This window comes from Pelobates fuscus, chromosome 11 (assembly GCF_036172605.1).
Source record: "Pelobates fuscus isolate aPelFus1 chromosome 11, aPelFus1.pri, whole genome shotgun sequence".
NCBI classification, from domain to species: Eukaryota; Metazoa; Chordata; class Amphibia; order Anura; family Pelobatidae; genus Pelobates; species Pelobates fuscus.
The window spans coordinates 136,999,661-137,024,731 of NC_086327.1; the positions used below are offsets into that span (position 1 = coordinate 136,999,661).

Genomic DNA, 25,071 nt, shown 5'->3' on the forward strand with positions numbered 1-25,071 from the left:
TTATGGGGCATTAAATGCCGTTACTTCCTACAGGATAGATCAGCTGAATGTGTTATGGGGCATTAAATGCCGTTACTTCCTATAGGACAGATCGGCTGAATTTGCCACGGGGCATTAAATGCTGTTATTTCCTATAGGATAGATCGGCTGAATGTGTCATGGGGCATTAAATGCCGTTACTTCCTACAGGATAGATCGGCTGAATGTGTTATGGGGCATTAAATGCCGTTACTTCCTACAGGATAGATCGGCTGAATGTGTTATGGGGCATTAAATGCCGTTACTTCCTATAGGACAGATCGGCTGAATTTGCCACGGGGCATTAAATGCCGTTACTTCCTATAGGACAGATCGGCTGAATTTGCCACGGGGCATTAAATGCCGTTACTTCCTATAGGATAGATCGGCTGAATGTGTCATGGGGCATTAAATGCCGTTACTTCCTATAGGATAGATCGGCTGAATGTGTTATGGGGCATTAAATGCCGTTACTTCCTACAGGATAAATCGGCTGAATGTGTTATGGGGCATTAAATGCCGTTACTTCCTATAGGATAGATCGGCTGAATGTGTTATGGGGCATTAAATGCCGTTACTTCCTACAGGATAGATCGGCTGAATGTGTTATGGGGCATTAAATGCTGTTACTTCCTATAGGATAGATCGGCTGAATGTGTCATGGGGCATTAAATGCCGTTACTTCCTACAGGATAGATCGGCTGAATGTGTTATGGGGCATTAAATGCCGTTACTCAGCTAGCCAACAGTTACAAGAATAGACTTTCATTGTGTTCTTGAAGGACAAGGGGAAGAAATAAGCAGACCTTACAAATATCAGATTTTATTGACACATCACAGGATTACAACCATCTCACTGTCCTGGCCTAGAAAAGTTTACAAACTCTGTGTAACATGCAGCAATCTGACTGTGTTTTCATCACATTCTAACATGGGAATTGGAGCACCGGCCTTCTAGGGTTTAAAGAGAATAAAAAGAAAATATTCCAGAGCTCAACTGCTTCACAAAATAGCATACGTACAGACTAAAGGATCCCCACAGTCTCTCGCACCGAACAGAGCACAGCGTTCATCTGAGCCACACAGAGCACTGCATTACCTCCACCTAGCTAGATATTGCTCCACGTGTGCATACATTCCATTTACACTTTAATACACCAGTCAATATTTATCTTTCTTCACAATATTCCAGTATGGAAGTAAAAGGAATGCTCAGGGTGTCTCTCTGCGATGAATGCTTTGCAAGTCCCTGTGAGTCTGACTGTGTGTCCTTTCATCTCTAGAATGTTTAAGACTGAGCAGAATCCATATTATACATGGTAGGTAAGTCCGTTATTCCATAAAGCAAGTGTGGCCAAAAAATGGACACACGGCAGAATCATGGGTTACAGTCTGCCCACAGCAAAGATCGAACTTCTGCCCATTCTTGCTGGATACTCTGAGATAATTATCACACTAAAAAAATGAAATTATCCCACAGTCTGACCTGGTAACATGCCACTTTATCATTCCAGATATACCTGCAACAACCCTGCCTAGTTTGTCTGAACAGTGCAAATTATCACCTAGCCATTTCTTTATTAATCTACTACGAAACAAATGCTTTATCTTGCATTCTTGTATGTGCTTAATATATGTATCTATAGAATATCTGTGACCATAGTTTGGAACCAGTCCGTAAACACATTTACTTTGCAATGTTCTGAGTTTTTTTTTTTTTTTTGTGGAGCATCTCTGATGTCAGCAATAGTAGCAGAACATACAAACATATCAAAACATGACGTGATTTTCGGAGTCTGCGGTTATTCCTTCTCAGTCTAACCATCTTACCTACCTACTACCAGATTCATATCTCAAAACCAACTCGCAACTTGTCTTTAAAATAAAATAAATATATATATAATTTCCATTATTGTACTGCACACTGATCCAAAACATATGTGCATTCAATATGACAACGTTGATGAGGGACGATTTACCGGTGTTCTAATATCCATAGGATCTAGAGGAAGGAGAGAGGAAATTGGGTTTACTGTAACAAAGGGTGACTTGTTGGGTGGAAAACTGGGAAAAGATGGAAGGGTAGGACAATCCACAAGGTTCTGTAACGGATTGGAAGAGGGTCCATTGCTGGTCAATTTGTCATGGTTCCACTTGGTGAAACATTTGCTATTGTAATGAATTTGCGTTGATATAGATCACATGGTCCTTTACAGAATAGCAGGGGCATACCATGCTGACTGATAAGCCATGAAATCAATAATCTTGCAATAAGGTATCTGCTGCCGACCAGATCTCAAGGGTGGACAGAATGGATTTGACAGGTTGTACGTGAACCCATTGACTGAATTATGAAACACATCTTACTGCATCCTGGAAGTTTCTTGCAGTTCCTATAAAATCACCAGGCACCCTCTAGGCCATTAACTGTGCTTTCCCCGCACTTGTGGCTTCCACAGACAGCTTGGGTGGATTTTTAGCGCCATCAAATAGGGTAAAATGAATGTTCATTATCTTGAACAAGGGTGGTCAACGTCCATTCTGTGAGCAGATCAGTTAGGCAACCTCCTGCCTTACCCTCTGGCATCCATAAAGACCCGCAGAGCATCACACAGGGAGTTACGAAGACACCAACACAAGAAACCAAGCCCATTGCTCCCCCGGGCTCTGCATTCACACATTGAGAACGAGGCATAAGATGACACGCACAGGGGCAGATGATTAGGACAATCTTGTTTTCCATTAGATTGTTTAAACCAGTGGAATGCCAAAGCCCGAGGGAGTGTGGGTTTATGGGAAGGAGACAACTCCCTCAGTATTTGTGAAGTCATTCCTACAGTGAGGGGGAGGATGGAGAACCCATTCCTGGCATCCAAGCATCACTGTATGCCCCCACCTCCATGGTCTTCTGCTTCATCAAAACTTGGTAAGGGAATAGAGAATTGAGAACCAGAGGCAAGTAGCGGTCAGGGCTGCAGACGCTGAGCTACTTCTGTTATGTACGGCTCCGGGACCTGCTGAGAGAAAGCATTCATTAAAGCACAGCACACTAAATCATGGCCGTCTCATCAACAAAACTAGAGGCGATTTTACAAAGGAAACTCTTCAGGAAAGAAAGGGAATTTGATTACTAAGGGAACAAAACAACATTCAACAGAGACGCATGTTTCCAAATTAAAATACATTTCTAAACAAAGAGATATGCATGGAAGCTGGAAGGAAATCTACGTTGCTGAAAATGTATCAATTCAAAGAAAGACGTGAAATGGCTCTCTGGCTGGGAAATGAGGACACCAAGTCTGGTAGACGGAAAAAAAAATGAAAACCAGAGACTCCAACTCCTTGTTGTAAAATTTGATTATGGTACTGTGTAAAAGAATTGCAGACTCATTTTCTATATAAACACGGCGCAGAGCTCAGTGATGGAGTGAAACTGCATAATGATTGAAAGAATCTTGTACTAAAGATAACGCATGCACTTGTATCCAAACATACATTTCTGACTGCGGGTTAACCTACTGTCTGCCAAATCGGTACACAACTCAATGATAAAGAAGGAAACTGAGGTTTCTAGCAATTCCTAAGAATCTACATATATTGAAGCATGGTCTTTATAATAGGTCTACATTATTATTGGGAATTGAGGATAGCGGACAAGGAAATTCACAGCTTTAAGTCAAAGTAGGCACATATGAAAAATTCACCAATTCCACTATTTTTCCAGCGTGACTTTTTTTACCTAAAATGTTGAATTTCCCATTGAGTTCTGTTCTTGATTTAGTACATGACCCTTTTTGTTGTCTACTTACTATTTTTTATGATGTCGTGGATCAGACATACTGAAAACCTACAGACTTAAAAAAACATCTGCAGTATAACTGACACTCGCTTTAAGGAACTAATCTGGACCAAAATGACACAAATCAACTACCGGTAATCAGTGGGGCTCATCCATGGTTTCTATGGCAACTACTCAGCTTTTAGACCTTAACCCTACACTAAACCTTTATCAGTGGCCCACAATCTCTCAACCTTACCAGCATGCATCTGACTGGCTCTTCATGCCCTACCGTTAAAGGGTTTGTTACATGTTTTATAACCGGTGCAGGAATCAGGTGATTGAGGTCTTTCAAGAAAGGACAAGTTTTTGTGTGCCATTAATGGTGTATGCTTTATTTTTAGAGATTAAAGTTTGCTCACCGTATAGTATGACACTGGCATTGCTGTTCCCGAGTTTGTTTGACGCAACACAAGTGTAGTTACCGTAATCTTTCTCCGATACATTGAAGAACGTCAGAACGGATATGTGGTCTTTGTTCTCAATCCTCACACCATCCAACCCATTGGCTAATCTATTGTGAGAGGGGAAAAACACCAATAATCAGTTTAATCCCAAAACCACTCATTCTCGAAGCTCAATGCAGATTATCTACTTCACTTCTTCCTCCATGTTTTCATGATCCGATAAAGCCAGTCTCATTTAGTGCATTGCACACACTGTGACAAACACGCTGCATCCTACACAGGATCATTTATTATAGTAAGAGCCACGTGTCAGTCTTTCTGTCTCCGGGGTAGGGAATGCTCACATGTGGATACAGGGAGTAAATGACTCTACATCTGTAAGGAATTGCCTGGTGCTGCAGCCAGATGTATTTCCAAAGCTCATGATTACATTCCTGGCATCCAGTGTTAATTGTGTGGAATCAGAGAGAGGGGCTGAACTACCAAAGGAGGGATCTATCAGGAAAATATAAAAAATGTGCATTTTCTTCTATGAAATACAGATATCTTCCTTCTAAAGCTTTTGGTTAACATAATGCAATCTTGTCTCGTTTTTTCCCTTTTCGTTTTTTTACTGTATATGTACGTTTTAAATTATTGCTATGTTGAGAAAGGTGGTGAATCTACCTTTGACTCTTCTTTTGATGCCTTAGTTAAAATGATAAATATAGTTTGTTGTTTGAAGCCCTCTTTCTGTTTACCTCAGTCACTAAATATCACTGATCTTGGGCATCAAATTCCATAACAGGAGTAGTCTTAACCAAGAAGGCCCGTTTTCCCCTTAACCTTCCTTACCCTATCCATGTGCCCAAATTGGTAAACTCCAACACCACGCCAAACCCAAGGAAGGGAGGGGAGGGACCAGGTAAGTCAAGTTATTAGTGCAGGAACTGTAAAATGGCCATCCCCCAAACACTAGCCCACCAATCACCACTATGGCTGCATCTTAGCCCTCCCCCCAGCCCGCATCTTAGCCCTCCCCCGAGCCTGCATCTTAGCCCTCCCCCGAGCCTGCATCTTAGCCCTGTCAAGGCCCTATGCCTTAAGCTACGCTTTCTCAATGGTGCTACAAGTTCACTGCTTGTGTATATTTAAAAGTGATACTACTGAGGAAAGGTCACAAATTAATTAGAGATATTAAAATAGCTACATATAGACTTATAAATCACGCAATTGAGATGTACCAGGGCTCAGCGGAATAAAAAAACAGTGGCTTCAGGCCAAGGGTACATGTTAAGCTTTACATAAAACCCTGATATGTTAAATTATTACATTTAAATATCACACCTGCTGTATAAACCCCAATCCATGTTGTAACACTATAGTGCACAGTTACACATTTTAAAAAATGGAGGTGGTATTTCTCTCTCAGTATTACAAGGGACTTTAACAATAACATGAGGCCAAAATGATACCCCAGGTGTTTCAGGACCTTATTCAGGGCTTGATCTCCTCTGAGCTTACCCCTTGCATGTTTCTATGTACATGAAGAAAAAGAAATATTAAAAATGTAATGAACAATCTTCATATTAAATAATTCCATAATTCTTTAATCTGTTGGAGCCTTTATGAAGGTGAAGTTTGAACACGGATTGTTACATTGTCTTCACTCTGACATTTTTTGATGACTAAGGGGAAAAACAAACAAACTCCTTGTAGCAAAAGATTGAATTTTGACATTTTTTGTGGAGAATGTTCTTTCTAATGTTAACTGAATATTTGATACATCCGTATCATCTAAAATGAATGATTGTTGATTATGAACCTGTATACCTACATCTGACCTCTATATAGGGGTACTGAGGGAACCTGAACAGACCAATTCATTCGGCAATTCTGCTTAGGTTCATGGAAACGGTCATCGTTAGGATTATAACCCGTAAACAAAATATAGGGCGTTTTCAAGCTCTATGCTATTGTCTTGTTTAATTCCTTAAACATGGTGTGATCCAGTACCCTGGCCAGCTATCAAATTCATTACAATGACAGTACAATGATTTAGATTCAGGACATACTTAATAAATTCCATGGCATTGTTCCTGCTAAAACAAATGGATGGAAACATTAAAGGAACACTATAGCATTAGAAATGCACAAATGTATCTCTCAAAAGATATTGGCCCCAACACAGTGGCATACATATAGGGGTCACAGCTGCCCTGTTTTGCGGCCCTGACCCACCTGGCAAGCCGCCAGGCTCGCACGTTCAAGGGGCCCATCAAATGGCCCATGCTGTTAGGGCCACCCGATGGGTATGGATTTCCAGGGGGCCCGGCCAGCGCTGTGGCGCTTTAACAGCGCGACCAGGCCCCCTGTGATGAGATCACTGCTGGGAGGAAGTGACTGCCCCAGTCACTCCTCCCAGCTATTAGAGAGCCGCGCGGGAGGAAGAAGAAGGAGTCAGAGTGGGAACTGAGGCACGACTGGACCCCAAAAAAAAGGTAGGAAATAGGAGGGTGACTTAAACGTTTTGTATATGTGTCTGTATGTATGTATGTCTCGGCTGGGGGAGGGGGGGGAGAGGAAATATAAATCTTGATGATCTCAGCCAATCCAAAGCTTTGCTGTCGGAAAGCTTTGAGAGGCTATGAGACCATCTGATTAAATAGCCGACTTTAACTCTGCTATGGGGGCGGGAGTGCCTCTAGTGGCTGTCTAACTGCCACTTGAGGCATGTTAATCCTCCAATGTAAACAATGCAGGGTTAAACAGACAGGTACATGGCACCCAACCACTTCATTGGAGAGCCTATAGTGTTCCATTAACATAATGTTCTACAGCCTGACGTGACCTGCCACTACAAGCTAACCATGCTTACGAAGTGAAATACAGACTGATATATTGATGTTCTGTATTCCCCAAAACCTGTTTAGTTACAAGCACTGCCGATCACTCTGTTTTTTAATCCTCTCAAAAAAGCCATCACCCGTGCCAGACTTTCAAGCCTCTTAATCTAATTAGCCATTCTCCACACCAGATTTGCACAGCAAAACATATGGTAGGTTACTATATCCTGACTTCACACCCTTACAGAGGACACAGCATACAACAAATGTCATAGCTTAAAGACGGTATGGCCAAGGCTGCCAAAAACCACACAATTAGATGTAAACAGATAAAATATACAGCGGCGATTTATGATACATTTAAATATGAATTTATATAATTGTTACTTTGTTTCATTAATTTAAAGCGGCACTGTCATGCGGAACTTGCCTTTCCCCAATCGCTTCCTCTCCCTCTCTCAGCATCTTTTCTTCTTTTCGTCCTAACTGATCTAGTTTTCTTTAAAACTTAAGACAACAAAGATGGCGGCACCCAGGAACACGAAACACAGAAGAAAAAATAGGTAATATGGGGGGGGGGGGGGGGGGGGAGAGTATGGGCATTTGGGGGTGTCTAGGGGGGCAATTAGGGAGGGGGATTAAAAAAATAAAATAAAAAACTGATGTACCCATGAAAGTGCCTCTTTAATTATTTTTGTTGACCAGTCAAAAATGAACTGTGTTCCCAGAGCGATAGCTGCTTAAGTTAACCATCAATTTGGTAGAAGTCTAGATATGGACAAGAGCGCAATTGGTTTATGTGACCATAACCAGTAAATATCTTCTATACAAGTTTAATCCAGTCAGCACTAAATTACTTATTTGTTTGTATTCATGTGGTTATGGAATTAATTTACAATATACAGAGATTTGTAGGCTTTTGGATACAGAGCACAGTAGAGGAACAAAATATGGTCAGGTTCTTCTGATCTAACAGTATGTAGATACAGACCGCCTGGCATTTAGAATGTACAGAGAGGGGAGGAGTTATAGCATACAGAGACAGAGCACAGTATATAGAATGCACAGAAAGAAGTGAAATGTAGATACAGACCACTTAAAATTTAGAATGTACAGAGAGGGGAGGGGTTATAGCATACAGATACAGAGCCCAGTATATAGAATGCACAGAGAGAAGTAGAATGTAGATACAGACAGCTCAGTATTTAAAATGCACAGAGAGGGGAGGGGCTATAGCATTCACAGACAGAGCACAGTATATAGAATGCACAGAGAGGGGTGGAGTTATAGCATACAGAATCAGAGCACAGTATATAGAATGCACAGAGAGAAGTAGAATGTAGATAGACAGCTCAGCATTTAGAATGTACAGAGAGGGGAGGAGTTATAGCATACAGATACAGAGCACAGTATATAGAATGCACAGAGAGAAGTGAAATGTAGATACAGACCACTTAAAATTTAGAATGTACAGAGAGGGGAGGGGTTATAGCATACAGATACGGAGCATAGTATATAGAATGCACAGAGAGAAGTAGAATGTAGATAGAGACAGCTCAGCATTTAGAATGTACAGAGAGGGGTGGAGTTATAGCATACAGACAGAGCACAGTATATAGAATGCACAGAGATAAGTAGAATGTAGATACAAACAGCTCCGTATTTAGAATGTACAGAGAGGGGTGGAGTTATAGCATACAGAGACAGAGCACAGTATATAGAATGCACAGTGAGAAGTAGAATGTAGATACAGACAGCTCAGCATTTAGAATGTACAGAGGGGGAGGAGTTATAGCATACAGAGACAGAGCACAGTATATAGAATGCACAGAAAGGGGAGGGGTTATAGCATATAGAGACATAGCACAGTATATAGAATGCACAGAGAGGGGAGGAGTTATAGCATACAGATACAGAGCACAGTATATAGAATGCACAGAGAGGGGAGGAGTTATAGCATACAGAGACAGAGCATAGTATATAGAATGCACAGAGAGAAGTAGAATGTAGATACAGACAGCTCAGTATTTAGAAAGTACAGAGAGGGGAGGAGTTATGGCATACAGAGACAGAGCATAGAATGCACAGAGAGAAGTAGAATGAAGATACAGACAGCTCAGTATTTAGAATGTACAGAGAGGGGAGGAGTTATGGCATACAGATACAGAGCACAGTATATAGAATGCACAGAGAGAAGTAGAATGTAGATACAGACAGCTCAGCATTTAGAATGTACAGAGAGGGGAGGAGTTATAGCATACACAGGCATAGCACAGTATATAGAATGCACAGAGAAGTAGAATGTAGATAGACAGCTCAGTATTTAGAATGTACAGAGAGGGGAAGAGTTATAGCATATAGAGACAGAGCACAGTATATAGAATGCACAGAGAGAAGTAGAATGTAGATACAGACAGCTCAGCATTTGGAATGTACAGAGAGGGGAGGAGTTATAGCATACACAGACAGAGCACAGTATATAGAATGCACAGAGAGAAGTAGAATGTTGATAAATACATCTCAGTATTTAAAATGCACAGAGAGGGGTTATAACATACAGAGACAGAGCACAGTATATAGAATGCACAGAGAAGTAGAATGTAGATACAGACAGCTCAGCATTTGGAATGTACAGAGAGGAGAGGAGTTATGGCATACAGAGACGGAGCACAATATATAGAATGCACTGAGAGGGGAGGGGTTATAGCATACAGAGAGAGCACAGTATATAGAATGCACAGAGAGAAGTAGAATGTAGATAAAGACAGCTCAGCATTTAGAATGTACAGAGAGGGGAGGAGTTATGGCATACAGAGACAGAGCACAGTATATAGAATGCACAGAGAGAAGTAGAATGTAGATACAGACAGCTCAGCATTTAGAATGTACAACAATCGTATTGGCAGCTCTTGAGTGTAGATTTCTAGCAGTTATTCAATCAAAGCTAAGCACAGTGTAGTATTGCATTGTAACAAGGTTGGCAAAAATATATGATTTGAAAACTAATCATTACATGCTGCTCTGATCTAAAATATATTATGAATGTTATAATAAAATATTATCTGTGAATACACAGGAGAGCGAGGTGCCATATTGCCATCTCTAAGCTTGCTGTATAGTAATTCTAACACATTATACTAGGCAAACCAAGTAATTCAAGTAAAGGTTATCCACATTTGACCTTAATGGGACGTAAAACACGGTAAAAGAAGCTTCAGAAACACTGGGGTTATATTTTACAGGGTTCCATTGGGAAAGAGACAAAACGTATCCATTTGGTATCTGAGCTTGTGTATAAATTGCTTCCTTCCGGTAACTGATATCCGGATTCCATCCGTACCAACATAGGGGCAATATCTACCTATCATTCGTGGATATATCTCCCTCTCCTAACACTCCTGAACCAAGATGGCTCTTCCAAACTTTAAACACACAAATTGCTGCTCTCCAACAGCTGTCGCTTTGCATTCAACTTTAATTAAAGAATACCAAACTGAGGCAAAAATATCAGAAACAAGAAATATTAGGAAAAATTACACTTTGTCACGTGTACCAAAGTATAAACCATTTATGTCCCCAAAAATAAATATTTTTGGGAATGCTGCATCATAAGCCGTCGTCCTTAGCCTCTCCCATCATGCCAGAAACACTTCCTCATCAAATGTGTGTACACAGTCTCAGCCCCAACAGCACCGATTAACCTGCATTAATTCACAATCTGGCTGCAGTCAGAGAAATTACAAACAGGGAGGGATGTTCTTACTACTGACGCTCCTCACTTACCGATCGGGTTGTGTTCTTACAACTCGGTCATAAAATGAATTGGTCTGTAAGTGAGAATGAGATACAGAGCATGCGCACCAGTGCAGGTCTATGTTCAGGGAAATTTCCCCAAAACATAGACAAACACACCAGAGCAGGGAATCTCTCTAATCTTTGTTTGTTTTTGTTTTTTTTTTATAAATAAAGCTGTCGTCTACAGATCACACTGTTTCAGTGTCCAAAACATTAATGTTCTAACAGTAATAAAAAATAAAATGGAAAATTAGCCAAAATGTAGAAGGTGCGACATTTGGGGTATGTAATGGTTGATGTATACTGTAAAGAGTGAGTCTTTATATAGATGGGGGAAGTTTGGCACAAAATGCAGCAAAAAGAATTATCGAAGATAAAAAGTATTTTGGAGTATTTTAGGAAATGGAGTAATAATATGTAATGTCAGTCAGTGACTGCAAGGGCCAGTAAGGTTTTGCTGTATATATAATGAAACCGTGGCTTACTAGAAAATATAATTTAGCCTTTTTCTAAATGAATCAGAGCCCATCTTGAATACATGGTGCAGCTGTATAAGGGGAATTCTAGTTTGGAGGAATGGGTACAATAGTTGCATAGTGACATGGGTCCACCAAGTTAATCCTTTCTTAAATCTGCTTTTGCTGTTGATCCAAAAGAAGGCAAAAAAAAACAGTTTTAAGCGCTTAAAATTTTGCAACAAACGAGGAAAACATTCCTTATTGACCCCAAAATGTCAGTCAGATTTATCCTTGGATAAAGAAGAAGTTGTTATAAAAATGATGTCCCTGAATATTATTTTTTTTGTTTTGTTTTTTCCTTTTTGAGGCAAAATATGAAATTGTGAGGACAGTTTCTATAAAGAAGCGGGTACATATTAGATTGGTGGCCTTGAGTATTTTTTTTTTTTAACCTAAATCACTGCTACTTGAAAAAGAGTTTCACGGTCGATTAAGACCTATTGGCCCATCACCTAGATATAAAACGCACACTTTATTTTAGATTTCAAAGCATTGGAACAAGAACTTCCAACAGCTTCCTCTGGTAGAGCTCATACGTTAGCAATGCACAGACATCCAATTTAATAGTGATAGAACAGAATGGATCCAGTAATCTTAGAAATGCTGCCTGGTGACCTGGTGTCAGATTTCTGTAAATATCCCCCAGTGGTCAGGTGTGGAATTGCAAGTGAAACTTTTTTCAAAGTAGAAATGCGTTTTAACCAAAAACTGAAACGTATGGGGCAAAGCAGATGGAGCCAATCTTCGAGCTTAATTAACTATAAAATGGGGGTAACCCCTGTAACGAAAAAAGAACAACAAAGGAATAAGTCCTAGAAGTGGTTACCAATCAAATTAAAACATTAACGTTTACTGTTACGTTAAAAGTAAAGTCATCATGCCAGAAACAAGGTCACTAGTGTACACTGTATCACTTATTTTCAGGACAAGAATCTACCACAGTCCAAACTATATATTACGTGTGCTACAGATACATAACCGATTTTGTATCCATCTTTTTCCTGGCTGTTATTTTGGAACAATTTGTTTGTTTTTTCATGTGTTTTTTGTCACGATGACTTTGGATTTAAAGGAACAATAAAAGTAACGTTTTAATTAGCTTGATGTTCTAGAAATGCCCTTTGACTTTTCCTGTACATTCCCTGGAAACGTGCCTATGACTGAACATTTGCAAACAATACTATAACAATACTATTTATCAATACACATATTTAAACCATTTCACGTTTTAGCAGTACCTTTTCCAAAGGACAATTTTATTTTGCACCTTTTCCAGATTTCTGGGCATGACAGCAAGATTATGGAAAAACTGTCCCTGCCCAAATATAATGGCTTTTAAACTATCTGGAAACACCTTCACTGTACCTGCAGCCTTCACTTTAATATTAAAATGGGGGATGGAACATGTATTGTACAATAGATATAAAGAATTACTTTACTGGCCGTGTAAATCCACACGCTGTGGATAAATAAATCATTTTTGGAAGTGGCTGAAATCCATGGCTTTATTCACAAAGGCTGATTAGTGAGTTTATTTATTACATTTTTTCCCGAGATATATTTGAATAATTTTGGAGTATTAAGTAGGAGTCATTGTGTGTGAGAGCCTGCGTGACATCTATTCATACGTGACCTTCACTATTCTCTTAAAACTGGGATTAAAGAATATTGGAAAAAGCAGAGAAGAATATGAAATCAGGATGCCGATTATAAAAAGCCACCGTATAAAAGCGTTTACTCTGGCAGGCTTATTGCATCCTTGGGATGTCATAGAACACAATTAGACTTCGAACCAATATTATTGATGTGCGGGAGCCGGCTGGACCCACCGTAGAAATTTATTAAGTCTGGTTCTCTGCACGTTCTCAGAGAAAGCAATTAGTTCTAATAATTAAATGGAACACATAATTCCATATTATCACAGACATTACATATTATAGTAAACTCATACCTGGTGTCTTCCTTATACCACTGGAATTCTGCAAACGGCACAGCCAGCGCAGAGCAGAATAAAGTGCCCTTCTGCCCAACCGATGCCCCTGTGTTCCTCGTATCAGAGATATATGGAGGATCTAAGAGGAGCAACATGAATTGCAAGTGTTGGTTTAATACGGTATGGGTGGGTTATGTTCACAAATGATAGACAGAGTTAGCAGGTAAATATCAAAACAAGCTGCCAAACATGCTGAGAACACATTGTCTCAGAGAGGAGGTTGTCCTTTATACCAAGACAGCCCCAGAAATAATCAGAATTGTTGTCTGAATTCATTACATACCCCCCAACGATTCAAATGGACAAAGAGCAACACTTGTAAGAGTTGTGGTGGATGGAAAGTTTTGAAGAGCAAAATTAACCAGAAAGTAGACTAGTGTGAGAGGTGAGGGGTGTGCGGTAACGGCAGAGGAGAGGGCAGGAGGAAACGTATGCTAAATTTAGGCTGAAACATTGCAGCTGTGATTTTAAAAGAGTTGGAAAATGCTTTCAAATCAGTAATTTGTTGCCGAAATGTAGAAAAAGAAATTCTCTGCCATTCTGTATTTAGTGCATCCACCATTTAGAATCCCGAGGTTAGATTACAAATTCCATTATTGTGCCAAAAGGATAAAGGACTGGCAGGTTGGCACCAACTGGGAATCTGTACTTTATTTCCAAAAATGCAATTCATCGGCTCACTTACAATTAACGGTGACTTTAACCCTACGGACATCTGGCATCGATACATCGTTGGCAGCACTGCATTCATACTCTCCCGACTGCTCCTTGGAAATCCGGGTAATTTCCAGATATTCATCATCACTGACCACTCTGTGAGCTGAAAGAAAGCGCCCATTACACCTGTGACATGGCTATTCAGGTCTGTGCATTAACGAACAGACAAAGTTTACTATTGCATATAGCTTCCAAATCAACCCTGGAGCCTGGGAGACACATTAGAACACAGGGCATAAAATGAGCTGGCCACATGTAGGAAACAATGATACCAAGAAACAGCCGAACCGCTACACACAAACAGCAAGTGGAAATGTCAAACTCATTTGCAGTCTCTCACTTTACTAAGTGATTCGACGAAAGGTTAGAATAGATGGTAACAGCTCAGAAAGTTCATTACAAAGTGTTACACTAATCAATGCAGGCTTTCTTCTGTTAAAACCAACAATCTGCAACAACCACTCCTGCACCTCTCCTTTCAATATATTTATTTTTAATGAAAAATATATGAACATATTTGGAATTTAGCCTGTATTGGTATGAAATAAAAAATATTAATCACTTCACAAATTTTTTTATTTTTTTTTAAGATGGGGGTGGCAAAAGTGACCTCGCCACTAGTTTTTGGAGGGGCCTGTTTGCTTGCCTCCTGCCCTGTGACTATGGGCCCTGCAATATATCTTGCCCAATACACTTTAAAAGGCTCCATTCATGTAATGCAAGTACTTTTGTACTCCATAAAGAGAGACCGACCGCTGGCCCTAATTCCCTGGACTGTTTTGGGCATGAAGCCATGCTTGCGGACGGTCAAAAAGAGACTTCCATGAAACTTTTGAGCCCCTGCTCTGATCTGGGTGATTTTTGGATATGTTGTTCACCCAGTGTTTATTTGTTGTGTTTCTTTCTATTCAGATTCAATTTGGAGATCTTCGGGACTTCTCTGAGAAAGTCAGGAATGAAGACGTTTCACCCTATTTTTCCTCACTATACAAATTCTATCTGTGGATATAGTTGCTCATATTTAATGTTTATTTCATATCTGCTCACTTTTTGGCCAACTTTGGGGGATCAGTGCCAGGACAGGTAGGGACAGCAGGGAGTCAGCATGCAACATCTGAGATTCCCAGCCTGCACTCGGACTCACTGAGTGCCAGGGCTGCGAGGGAGCAATTACTGTGTTCAGCAAACCACACGCCACTACCCACACCACTAGACTACCAGGGGTTTTAACCCCGTCTGGAATACCACTGATCATACCATCATATCATGCAGAGTGGAATGCAGGGGAGAGGGGGAGAGGGGGATGAGACACACACACAGGCAGTACACCTCACTAAGTAAGTGGGAGGGAGGGGCACGGATGGTGAGACATTCAGGGTTATTTACTAAATTCAAAATAGTCAAAAATTAAATCTAAATGAAAAACCAGGGGCAACTGAGTTGGAGAATTTTTTTAGACCAGCTTTTTTCCATTTGGATTTAATTTCTGAAAAAACATAATTTAGTGAAAAACCCTAAAGGGGCTCTTGGCTGGTGCCAAATCAACAATTATCTTGTGTGTCAGGATAAGGTAGATCGTCATGACAGACAACTAACTGGGCTACTGCTTTAGTCACTTGGACAAGTACATTAAAAAAAAAAAAAATATCCCCCTTCCTCTTCCAGTTTCCCTTCCTTTATCCCGACCTGCTATGGCTGCGTGAAGGAATCTGTTCCCTTTAAAAGGACAGATTCATGTAAAGGCAAGGGACATACTTGCAGATCCTGTGACAATTTGTCAAGATGGCAGCCCCTGCTGGTATACAGATAAAAGTGAATTTCTCATACTATTTTAATCTGTAAACACAATTACATGGGTTTATTTTTCTGAGCTGCATACTTCATAAATAATGTAGGATTTAGGAAAGTGACAGACAGAGTTGAGAACAATGCATTTAAAATGCCAGCAATCTTAAGCTGTTAATTCGGGAATTCATCATCCAATTCAAAGTTTCTGGTTATAATGAATATATATGTATGCTGTATACAAACTGCAGTTTATTTAGTTCAATTAGTACATTTATTAGTTGAATTTAGTTTATAGGATTTGCGTCTGCTCCAAAAAGGGTATGTTTGTGATTTTTTTACCTTTTGATCAGTGCCCTGTCGTGATTTTCCTTAGCTGGTTATCCAAGAGTGTTCCTGATCGTTGTATTTCTGGTATTTTCACTGTCTTTGCTTCACTTCCCTGGTTTCTGGAATCCTTGACTTTTAGCTTTCCCTGTGTCTGATTCTGGATCCCTGACCTCAGCCAGTATTCTGACTATTCTTGGATACGTTAAGTTCGGCCATTCTAAGGTCCGGTTATATGTTATCCTTAGTCCTAGGTGTCATGTTATTCTGCGTGCTGGATCACATTGACAAACTTCACCGATACATAGCATACTAGCATTGCCCCAAAAAGTGTTTATTGATCACTCAAGAAAGCCCAAGTGCGAAACCGGCTGTGAATATTCAGAAGGACTTTTTAATTTGCCTTTATTTCATTTTGTGTGGTATATTACAATACATATTGTTTTTACCCTCAAAATGTTATATTTATTTTATTTTTTGTCCTGCATTTATTTTATTATCGCCAGGGACCATCACAACATCTACCTCACCTCATCACCTGATCTCATTGAGCATAAGGTGCTCTTAAAATTGTGAGTAATTGTCATACTTTTTTCACACAGTTTTATTGGTTTGAAACCGTGAGCACTATATCCTGTTTTTATTCTTTTTTTTTTCATTCCGCTTCCACTGAGTGGGGATTACACCACTCAGAGCCTTATCTAAGAGCTGATTGGATGCTCTATCATTGTGAGTGCATTCCTTTTCTTCACATTGAGATATTGAACATACTGGGTGGCACTATTGGTTTTTCTTCTCTGCTTATATTTTACATGTGATGCCAAAAACAGAACTCCTGTCCTCAATCAAAACCAAATGTATTTGATCCCCAAGGAGGACTTTAGACTGAACTACACTAAAGCATCACCTTCTCAAAGGCTTATAGTAAAAAGACCCTTGTTTAGCACTATTTGGTTTTATTATATATTTTATAATACACACACATCCATCCATACTTATTTTGGTTTATACTTGGCGCAAACCTGTTTTTTCTTGTTTTCTACCGATTGTTTTCCCTTGGATTGTTAGGGTATCCAATTAACAACCTTCTGCCATTTGAGTGAGCTCTGTATCTCCCCCTCTCTTTGATACTTTGATTAAATTATGTGATTTACCTCTATACTAATGGAAACCTTTAGCACCATTCTACTATAGAAAACACACTCCAACACAATATCATATTCAGCCATCGCTGTTTCCTTAACATAGTTAGATGAGGATATAGGACTAATGGTTGATGAGCATCATGGAGATTGTGGGAAGCTGGTCCACACCACACACAATACACACAGGAAGCTTGCACACACACAATACACACAGGAAGCTTACACACATTACAACCTGCACACACACAATACACACAGGAAGCTTACACACATTACAACCTGCACACACACACAATACACACAATACAACCTGCACGCACACAATACACACAGGAAGCTTACACACATTACAACCTGCACGCACACAATACACACATTACAACCTGCATGCACACAATACACACATTACAACCTGCACACACACAATACACACAGGAAGCTTACACACATTACAACCTGCACACACACAATACACACAGGAAGCTTACACACATTACAACCTGCACACACACAATACACACAATACAACCTGCACGCACACAATACACACAGGAAGCTTACACACATTACAACCTGCACACACACAATACACACATGAAGCTTACACACATTACAACCTGCACGCACACAATACACACAGGAAGCTTACACACATTACAACCTGCACACACACATTACAACCTGCATGCACACAATACTTACAGGAAGCTTACACACATTACAACCTGCACACACACAATACACACATGAAGCTTACACACATTACAACCTGCACGCACACAATACACACAGGAAGCTTACACACATTACAACCTGCACACACACATTACAACCTGCATGCACACAATACTTACAGGAAGCTTACACACATTACAACCTGCTTACACACATTACAACCTGCACGCACACAATACACACAGGAAGCTTACACACATACATTACAACATGCACGCACACAATACACACATTACAACTTGCACACACACAATACACACAGGAAGCTTACAAACACTACAAAACCTGCATGCACACAATACACACATGAAGCTTACACACATTACAACCTGCACGCACACAATACACACAGGAAGCTTACACACATTGCAACCTGCACGCACACAATACACACAGGAAGCTTACACACATTGCAACCTGCACGCACACAATACACACATTACAACCTGCACGCACACAATACATACAGGAAGCTTACACACATTACAACCTGCATGCACACAATACATACAGGAAGCTTACACACATTACAACCTGCAAGCACACAATACACACACACACATACACAAAGGAAGTTTACACACACATTACAACCTGCACACACACAATACACACATTACAACCTGCACGCACACAATACACACAGGAAGCTTACACATATTACAACCTGCACACACACAATACACACATTACAACCTGCACACACAATACACACAGGAAGCTTACACACACATTACAACCTGCACACACACAATACACACAGGTGCGTGTATTACAACCTGCACGCACACAATACACACAGTGATTTACCTCTATACTAATGGAAACCTTTAGCACCATTCTACTATAGAAAACACACTCCAACACAATATCATATTCAGCCATCGCTGTTTCCTTAACATAGATGAGGATATAGGACTAATGGTTGATGAGCATCATGGGGATTGCGGGAAGCTGGTCCACACCACACACAATACACACAGGAAGCTTACACACATTACAACCTGCACGCAGACAATACACACATTACAACCTGCACACACACAATACACACAGGAAGCTTACACACATTACAACCTGCACGCACACAATACACACAGGAAGCTTAAACACATTACAACCTGCACACACACAATACACACAGGAAGCTTACACACATTACAACCTGCACGCACACAATACACACAGGAAGCTTACACACATTACAACCTGCATGTGCACAATACACACATTTCAACCTGCATGCACACTATACACACATTTCAACCTGCACGCACATTACAACCTGCACGCACATTACACACACATTTCAACCTGCACGCACATTACAACCTGCACGCACACTATACACACATTACAACCTGCTACCACACTATACACACATTACAATGAGGATATAGGACTAATGGTTGATGAGCATCATGGGGATTGCAGGAAGCTGGTCCACACCACACACAATACACACAGGAAGCTTACACACATTACAACCTGCACGCAGACAATACACACATTACAACCTGCACACACACAATACACACAGGAAGATTACACACATTACAACCTGCATGTGCACAATACACACATTTCAACCTGCACGCACACTATACACACATTTCAACCTGCACGCACACTATACACACATTTCAACCTGCACGCACATTACACACACATTTCAACCTGCACGCACATTACAACCTGCACGCACACTATACACACATTACAACCTGCTACCACACTATACACACATTACAACCTGCTACCACACTATACACACATTACAACCTGCTACCACACTATACACACATTACAACCTGCTACCACACTATACACACATTACAACCTGCTACCACACTATACACACATTACAACCTGCACGCACACTATACACACATTACAACCTGCACGCACACTATACACACATTACAACCTGCACGCACACTATACACACATTACAACCTGCACGCACACTATACACACATTACAACCTGCACGCACACTATACACACATTACAACCTGCACGCACACTATACACACAGCACAACCTGCACGCACACAATACACACAGCCAGTGTGCACGTTACACACACACACACACAATATGGGATGCAGTCTTTTAGGGTTATTCACTAAACTTTTATTTTTAGAAATTAAATCTGAATGAAAAAATGGTGGAAAAGGCAGGGAGTATAACTGAATTGTAGAGGTTTTCCAGATCAGCTTTTTTGTCTCAATTTTTCCACTTGGATTTAATTTTTGAATTTAGAGCATAATCCTGTCTAGTCCAGGGCTGTTGGCAGGGGCCCTAAATCGGAGATTAGTGTGTGCCATCACATCAGTCCCTAAATCAGGTAGATTTTATTAAATTTCACTACTCTACGTGTAACGGTTTATTCATGTACACAGGGCAATCCTACGTAGGGTGCTGCGATAAAATATCACCAGGTCATTCAATTGGCGTTGGCACAGAATATTTATTATACTGAGAACGACTGCCACTCCACTCATCCGTTCACAGCCTGTAAAAGATACAACTGAGGCCTTGTGTGCTGCCTTAGTCTGTGAGAATATGAGAGCCTTCAGTCTGTTATTTTGACATCAAACACCTCCCTGTCATTCTAAATAATGCATTGGAGATGGCAGCAGAGAAGGTGCGAAGGTTTTCACGGTTTCTTTGGCGCTCTGTAGTGATTCACAGCCCCCATGGAGCAGCGGATGCTGAGCTGGGAATGCATCCCTTGAACAATTATCTGCATATAAATAGCAAGTTCATTCCACGGAGGAGTCTTGCACAAGGCCATAAGATGTACTCCCGTTTACCAGAGATCTCCTGCCTGTCACTGGCACTTATTTTATATGGCATTTAATCCTGTGCCTGGTTCCTATCCCTGGGCCTATTACCAACCACGGTTTCATTCAACATGTCTCTCGCTCTCCCTGTCCTCTCCCTTCATTTTAAATTCCCTTGCGATTCACGTTTGGTTATGTATGCTTCCTGCATCTTTCTCGCATTGTTCACTCATTTGTTTTCAGGGAAATGTTTTTTTCCCACTCTTCTCCCCCTCTCTCGCCTTTCAACACCACCTTTGTTTTTAGTTATTCTTTATTTCTTATTTAACAACTTCTCTCCCTTTTCTCGGCTTCTTCCTTTGCAACCAGAGATCTTCACGCCTCTTTGATTTTTATATCCTCGCTGTCGGTTTCTCCACATCCCGTGATATTTTCAGAGAGGTTTGTTCGACATTACGCTGCAATATGTTGCAGATCCCTCTGGCAATAAAAAGGATTAGACTTTTTATGCTTTTTCAAACCTCTTGCTCCTCAGCTGTTTTTTTTTGCCCCCCTGCTCCCCTCAATTTTAGAATTCTTTCCCTCAATACTTTTGCCTCTGTTACTCCAGCTCTGCCACCTTGCGTCCCAATCTTGCTTTCGTATCCTCGCTCTCTCCACGACTTTAGAAAATGACAGAATGGGGACAGCAGACGCAGTTTTTTCTAATGCCAGCAGCTCAGGGGAACTTGCATAGAAAGGAACAGGGAAGTAGAACTGTGTAGGGTTTTAATTAGATCTTACACTTAATATGCAAATGTGCATGTCCTTCTCAGGTTGGGTAAAATGAGACTTTTATTTAAATGTGCGCAGGGTTTAGAAGAGCTAATTAAGCAGCAGATCGGAGACAGAAAGCAGAGGCTTGGAATCCGCTTAGAGTCATTTTTTTTTTTTTTACACAACCTGCATGGTTTATTTTCTAAGTCCATCATGCCTGGTCACTATGGATCATACACATTCTTTAACATTCGACTAGATTCAAAGAGCTTGACATTTTTAATTTCGGTTTTAGGAGACATTTAGATATTTAGGATCTGCTGAAATCTTTCACTGTGGAAGAGTTGAAAGAAAAGGAATGGGTGGAATTGACCCTAAACAATGTGTTCAAGGTCTCGGAACAAGAAAATACATGACTAATGTTTCTCCAGCAGGATGGGGTCCTTGTGCCAACCGAGATAAGGGATTTGGGTAGCTGTCTTGGAGTCACACAGCCAAAGGAAAGACTTGTTTCTGAGATGGAATTAGCTGTTCTTTAGTTGTAATGACAATCCCTGCTCTGTGCTCTATCCCTTGTTAGCTGACCTTGCTGTGAAGGTGCCTGGCATAATTACCAAGATTAAATATTATGCTCCAATTAAAACCTACCACCAAGGGAGAATAGAGAGAGGTGTTTGTGAATCTTCACACGATGCAAGCTCAAATCAACCCATTACATCTCTTTCCCACTGGCAGAGCCATCGGGGATATATTCACTACCCTGGAACAGACTCCGGGGGAGATGTACTCCCCTAACCAGCTTCCCATCGGCATTGAAAATCACACAGCAGCACCTTTTTATGAAGATAGCACACACATAGCTCTGTGATAATCAACAAGGTGAATCCTACACTTATTTACAAAAAGCCTCTCTCTTGTAGATCATATACAAGGCACCAAGCTAGAACCAGTGCTGTAACAAACACATAGCAAGTTGGGGTTCAATGTATCTGTTCTTTGCAATGTAGGAGGTAGAGATATCACACCTTCCGATTTGTATCCCCTTGGATACAGGTTTAGGTAAATACAATGATCTCATACGTTTTATTGCAGATCATCTGTCATGAAGGGGTTATAACAAGGAGTAAAATGCCCATAATTTCTTTATCATGAATATACAAACTCATTATTTATGAAAACGCATATATTCAATCAGTTTTTTTATATGAAATTTTCTGAAACGATGGGATGTAGTCACCTCTTGGTCTCTCTCGCAGAGTACTTACTTTTCCCAGACAAATGTTTCCATGTCACGGTTGGCTCGGGTCGGCCAATGGCCAGACATTGAAGGTCAACAGTACTTCCCTCGTTTACAGTCACATCCGATGAGATATTTAAAATCTTGGGAGGAACTGGAAAGGAAAAAAAAGGAAAAATGAGATATATTTAGACAATTTAATATTTGGACAAATAATTTTAGACAAACTATAGAAGTGGTTTGCGTTCCTAACAGACTCACACAAGGCACTGTGGGATCACAAATGGTTTATGTTCAGTAAGGGTGCAAACAAGACCTAATCCAACCATCTAATTGTCTATGTATTTACAATCTGACAGTATCTGTGGATTCCATTTCTTTTAATGAAGTTTAGTTCTTGGAGTGGAAAACTTCAAGATTCTGTGCCCTATCGTGGTTTCCATTCTGGTTATCCGAGAGCGCGTTCCTGGTATTGTTTCTTGTTTTGTGGCTCCTGACTAACACTGACTTCTACATTCCTTGACCTTTGGCTTACATACTGTTTAAGCAATATCTGTATTCTTAACCTCAGCCTTTCTTGTATTTTTTCCTTTTATATGTTAAATCCGGCTGGTAATGCGTCTTAGGGCTTTCTTAATTTGTTACTTAAGTTCTGCGTGTTGGGCACATTAGTGTACCCTGACAGCTTCTTTGTTTGCTCTATCCGTTTGTCACAGGATTTGCTAATTGTCAGCAGAATAAGCCAAAAGCATCATGTAGTCTGTCCAGACAACACATCTGTATATCTGAATGTTCTCGAGCATATCCCACTTCTTGTTAATTCCTGCACCGTTTCCTGAGCTACTTTCATCACACGAATGCAAATCCTAGTGTCTATTAACTTGCATATCAAACAAGGAGATATCTGTTCTACCATCACTCTTATCTGGTCTTAGTCACAGCTGTAAAACACAAAGCATTGTGTTCCTCCAGGCGCCATCACTCCTTGGCTCCTGATAAAGAATTTCCTTTATGCAATAAATAGACACTTAATTAGTGAGACTGAAAACCTAGAACCTACAGGGATTCCCTTGGAAGAGAGGAGCTCTGAAACCAGCATGGAACATGGTCCAGCAGCGAGGCAGATAGCGCCAATCAAACCATGCAGAGAGCTAAATATCAACCCACCATCACTGCAGCGAGTCCTAGTTACAGCTACTTAGAGACTTTAATCAAAGCCCCAAGAACAACACTGACTACAACTGGGATATCTGACAGGAAACATTTAACAAAGATATAAAATCATACCCTGACCAACCAAAACCCAGCTGATGTATTGGGAAAATCCAGGAAGATGCTCTAACAGAGAAAGCCTTTGATAGAATTTAGCAGGACACTAATAATAAGATTTAGAAACACATTAAGAAAGTAAACAAGTTTAGTGAAGAAATTTAGTTAACTCGTGCAAAATAAATGGTCATTTTTTATTAGGATTGTAATGTGGCCTTGTGTATTTTGTAATAAGGAGAACTATAATGTGTATATAGTGTATAAATACTTTTTTTATTACATCTCCCAGCTTACCGTCACTCGGAGAGGACAGCCACCTTTAGTATTGTTTGGTTGGAAGCAATACTTACCATGCATACTCCGATAGGCCTCCAACAGTCTCACTTTTGGTGGGACAGTCGTGATTTCAGGGGGCCTGTCCCACCGCCCCTATTCATTCCTGCATGTAAGTACCGCAGGGCACAGTCCCCAGGGAGCACAATGCAACCACATCATTAGACCGTTTCGGCAGCACTCCCTACACGGACCGGAAGTCTGGTTGGCGGCAGGGATGCAATCAGTGAGAAAAGTCCCTTTTCTGTATGAACCCTCCCATTATCATTGGCCACACTTCCTTATGACTCGGCCCACCCCATCCCGATTCCATACCTTCTTTGTTGGAAGGCATGCCTTGAAACCATCTCAGTGTGAGTTTTTGAGAAGCGAGGCACATGCACAAAATGTCAAGATTTATATATGTGCACTAGGAATTGATTACTTGCAGTTTTGGTCTGATAAGATGCATTGCCAAAAAATGAAAGTCACTTTCAGAGAGCAATGGTAAGTCAGGAGATGCATTGAATGTATTTACGTATATATAGAGGATATAGGAAATCGTTTATTTTGAATAATAAAAAATTTAGCCTGAATCAGGATTGG

At 40.5% G+C, this 25,071-nt stretch overlaps 1 protein-coding gene across 2 annotated transcripts in view; it reads right to left on the bottom strand.

Moving 5' to 3' along the window:
* Positions 1 to 825: 825 nt before the first annotated feature.
* LOC134577841 (opioid-binding protein/cell adhesion molecule homolog) overlaps positions 826 to 25,071 on the bottom strand; it is a 538,010-nt gene continuing 513,764 nt past the window's right edge. For both annotated transcript variants that reach the window (XM_063436738.1, XM_063436739.1), the window contains exons 4-8: positions 22,913 to 23,038; positions 14,080 to 14,214; positions 13,353 to 13,473; positions 4,219 to 4,370; positions 826 to 3,032 (exon numbers count right to left, since the gene is read on the bottom strand). In XM_063436738.1, coding sequence (XP_063292808.1) covers positions 2,935 to 3,032; positions 4,219 to 4,370; positions 13,353 to 13,473; positions 14,080 to 14,214; positions 22,913 to 23,038 — 632 coding nt within the window. In that variant the 3' untranslated portion in view covers positions 826 to 2,934. The remainder of the gene's footprint in view (positions 3,033 to 4,218; positions 4,371 to 13,352; positions 13,474 to 14,079; positions 14,215 to 22,912; positions 23,039 to 25,071) is intronic.